This window comes from Vigna radiata, chromosome 3, assembly GCF_000741045.1.
Source record: "Vigna radiata var. radiata cultivar VC1973A chromosome 3, Vradiata_ver6, whole genome shotgun sequence".
In the NCBI taxonomy this organism is placed as follows: domain Eukaryota; kingdom Viridiplantae; phylum Streptophyta; class Magnoliopsida; order Fabales; family Fabaceae; genus Vigna; species Vigna radiata.
The window spans coordinates 8,445,442-8,448,326 of record NC_028353.1 but is presented as its reverse complement, the minus strand read 5'-3'; the positions used below and the strand labels follow the sequence as shown (position 1 = coordinate 8,448,326).

The window sequence follows — 2,885 nt, the reverse complement described above, 5'->3', positions numbered from 1 at the left end:
AATTATTCACTTATATAGTTTATAGGGAGAACAACACTAGCCGCCTCCTTGTGCCGGTAAAATCAAAACTTTCTTAGATGGGAAAGTCTCAAGCTTAGCCTATTATTTATGGAAGTGAGATAAAATAGTGATCCTTCTTCTGTCAAGAAAATGCTGGGTAACACTTTAGAATATTGGATAGGGTAAAGTTCTGGCTGCACAGGTTTGGTGTCATTTTTAGTACTCTAAAAGATAGTGTGGTGTGGTTAGAGAAGAATAGGAGATGGTAAGGGGTGAGATATATAATAAAAAGATTCGGTAAATTGTGTGTAAGCAAAGTAACTAAAAGTGAGTCCAGTTGAAAAATAAAGTGATACTTCCCGTGCATTAGTAAACATTTGTGATGGCATAGGTATGGAAAATAATGCACCATTGCATTGCAGTCAAAAGAAAGAAAGAAAGAACAAAGCAGAGCAATTCTTATTATTCTGCAATTATATTCCACCCACACAGGAGAAGGTAAAAGACAGATGAGTTGGTTCACAATAAAAATTACCAAAATGAAATGTTTTTGTGACGGACCTGGCCTATATACATGAGCAAAATTAATCTGTTGTTTCACACACCTATACTGAGAACAGAAATAAATCCCTTGGAACCCCTTCTAAAATCTTTCTTTATATCAAATCCTGATGCTATTATATATGTCCAAACGCTGCTGTTAGCTTTTGGATGTCCTTGGAAAAGATGGCAGAAGTTTGTGACTGGTGTTGCTCCTTGGAACCAGAAATTATGGACCCTAAAGTGTTATCAGGTACCAAATGTGTGGCTGGCCTAATTTGGTTGCACAATGATTCAGGAGCTGCCAGCATCAGCATTGGGTTGTGGAGGTACTCAGACCACTTGGCTTCTTCTGTCAGTCCCCACGAAGAAAGAACACTGTTCTTGCTACTTGTGAACTCTCTGCTGCCATCACTTGTGTTGCTGCCATTGCTGTTGTTGGAGGCACTGGGTTCCCAGTAATTGGGTCCATTCAAAGCAAAAGAAGGTGCTGAAATATCTTCTGGAGGGACGGCAAGTGATGGCTTGTAGCAAAAAGAAGTGCTAGGGAGAAATGAGGTTGTTGTAGGTGGAAGAATGGACATAACATTGGAAGTAAACTCAGAGTTTATATCAATGGGTCTTGCAGTTGGACTGAACCAATGGCTGGAGTCTGAATTGGTTGGGAGAGTGTCAGTCATCTGAAGAGGGTAATTTCCCATCAAATCTGAGGGTTGACAACTAGTGGTGTAGCTGTCTAGGAACAAGTCTTTGTTGGAACAATTGGCTATCAAGTTGGTGTCATTTTTGTTGTTAATCTTGGAGCTGCAGGAACCTTCCATCTCATAGGCTTTGGGGGCAATCGAAGATGCTCTCTGCTCATAGGACCCTTCATCTGACTTGAAGCTCTCAGAATTCAAGAGGTTCAATTCATTGGATAATTCTTGGCTCCTTGTTTTCTCCTCCTCACCATTCTCAACCTCTGACAGTGGCTTATGTGTCACAGGGTTTATACCTCTTTGCCTCAGTTTCTTCTTAAGGCAAGAATTCCACAGATTCTTTATTTCATTGTCAGTCCTCCCAGGCAATTGTGCTGCTATTTGAGACCATCTGAGAAAAGAAAGAATGTCCATGTCAAGAGCCAGAGACTAAATATGAAGAAAACGGAAGAGTTTAGTCATGAAAAGAAGGAATAGATTTACCTGTTCCCTAACACTGCATGAAGTTCAATGATAAGATTTTCCTCCTCTTGTGAAAATGTACCTCTCTTCAAATCAGGCCTAAGATAATTGATCCAGCGAAGCCTGCAGCTCTTGCCGCACCTATGCAAACCTGCCAATAAACGACATTGACAGGAAAATTTACAAGAAATTCTTGCCTTGATATCTTGTTAGATGAGGTGGTAGAGTGTTGGAGTACCTGCTTGCTTAGGAACGGAGCTCCAACAACCATGACCATGCTTAGTGATATGCCTCAGAAGTTTTTCATCCTCCTCTGGTGACCACAGACCCTTCCTAAGTTTCTGCTTGTAACAGCAGGAATGCCTTCCCATTTGTAGTTTTTGGTAGCTTCTCTCACCCCACCAAAGGGGTGAACCTTTCCAATTAACTGATGGGTTCTTGAATTGAAATTGTGTGTAGGTGTAGGTGAAATGTCAGCAGGAGTGGCACTGAGCCAGACTGTGATAGGGAGAATATGAGAGCGAGAGAGATTATGTGAATTGAAGACAAGAAAATGAAGTGGCAGCTAAGAAAAGGAGTTGAATTAATATAAGAGGAAGGTCCCAAAGAGATGTCATAATCAGTACTCACTAATACTAAGGTTCCTTCTATTTCTTTCTTTTTTCTCTTAAAAGTATGTGTACGTATGAGATGGATTTGGAGCCAGGGAAGCTTCATTTTAGCATCATGATAAAATCAGAAAAATGGGGTTAAGAAACAGTATAGTGGCATACGCATACTATATCCCAACCATCACACATCTACTACATGTCTAATATCTAAATCAATGAAAGAGAGCTATCTGCTTAAGAAAATATTATTAGTTTTTAACTTTGAATTAAAGTAATTTGGGCTTACCCAAAAAAACAGTATAACATGTCATATCGTTTGTATGACTTCTGAATGTTGATGTCTCTTTTAGGAAGGTGGGGCAATTTCAGTGGTAGTATTATGAATGGAAAGACTTATCTTACTACAATTCATGCTTGTAAGTGAAGCATGAAAATGCATATGTTCCAAGAGTTATAGGAGGAAGGAAAGAAATAAGAACAAGTTACAATACAACTTCTTTTGGTACATAATACAAACAGTTGGAGTGTTCATTAATCTTATACGGAGCACCATTATGGATTCCAACATAAAGTA

General features: G+C 39.3%; 1 protein-coding gene across 1 annotated transcript; it reads right to left on the bottom strand.

The window, feature by feature from the left end:
• Positions 1–436: 436 nt before the first annotated feature.
• On the bottom strand, positions 437–2,421 carry LOC106756801 (transcription factor MYB61). The gene is made up of 3 exons (XM_014639391.2): positions 1,939–2,421; positions 1,722–1,851; positions 437–1,629 (listed from the first exon to the last, which is right to left on the bottom strand). The coding sequence occupies exons 1-3, from the start codon at positions 2,069–2,071 to the stop codon at positions 678–680; spliced, it is 1,215 nt and encodes a 404-aa protein (XP_014494877.1). The 5' UTR covers positions 2,072–2,421; the 3' UTR covers positions 437–677.
• Between the last annotated feature and the right edge of the window lie 464 nt (positions 2,422–2,885).

Coding starts and splice junctions, on each gene's coding strand:
- LOC106756801 (XM_014639391.2), bottom strand. CDS start 2,071: ATGGGAAGGCATTCCTGCTGTTACAAGCAGAAACTTAGGAAGGGTCTG. Junction 1,852..1,938: donor CTCCGTTCCTAAGCAAGCAG/GTACTCCAACAC, acceptor GTTTATTGGCAG/GTTTGCATAGGTGCGGCAAG. Junction 1,630..1,721: donor CATGCAGTGTTAGGGAACAG/GTAAATCTATTC, acceptor TTCTTTTCTCAG/ATGGTCTCAAATAGCAGCAC.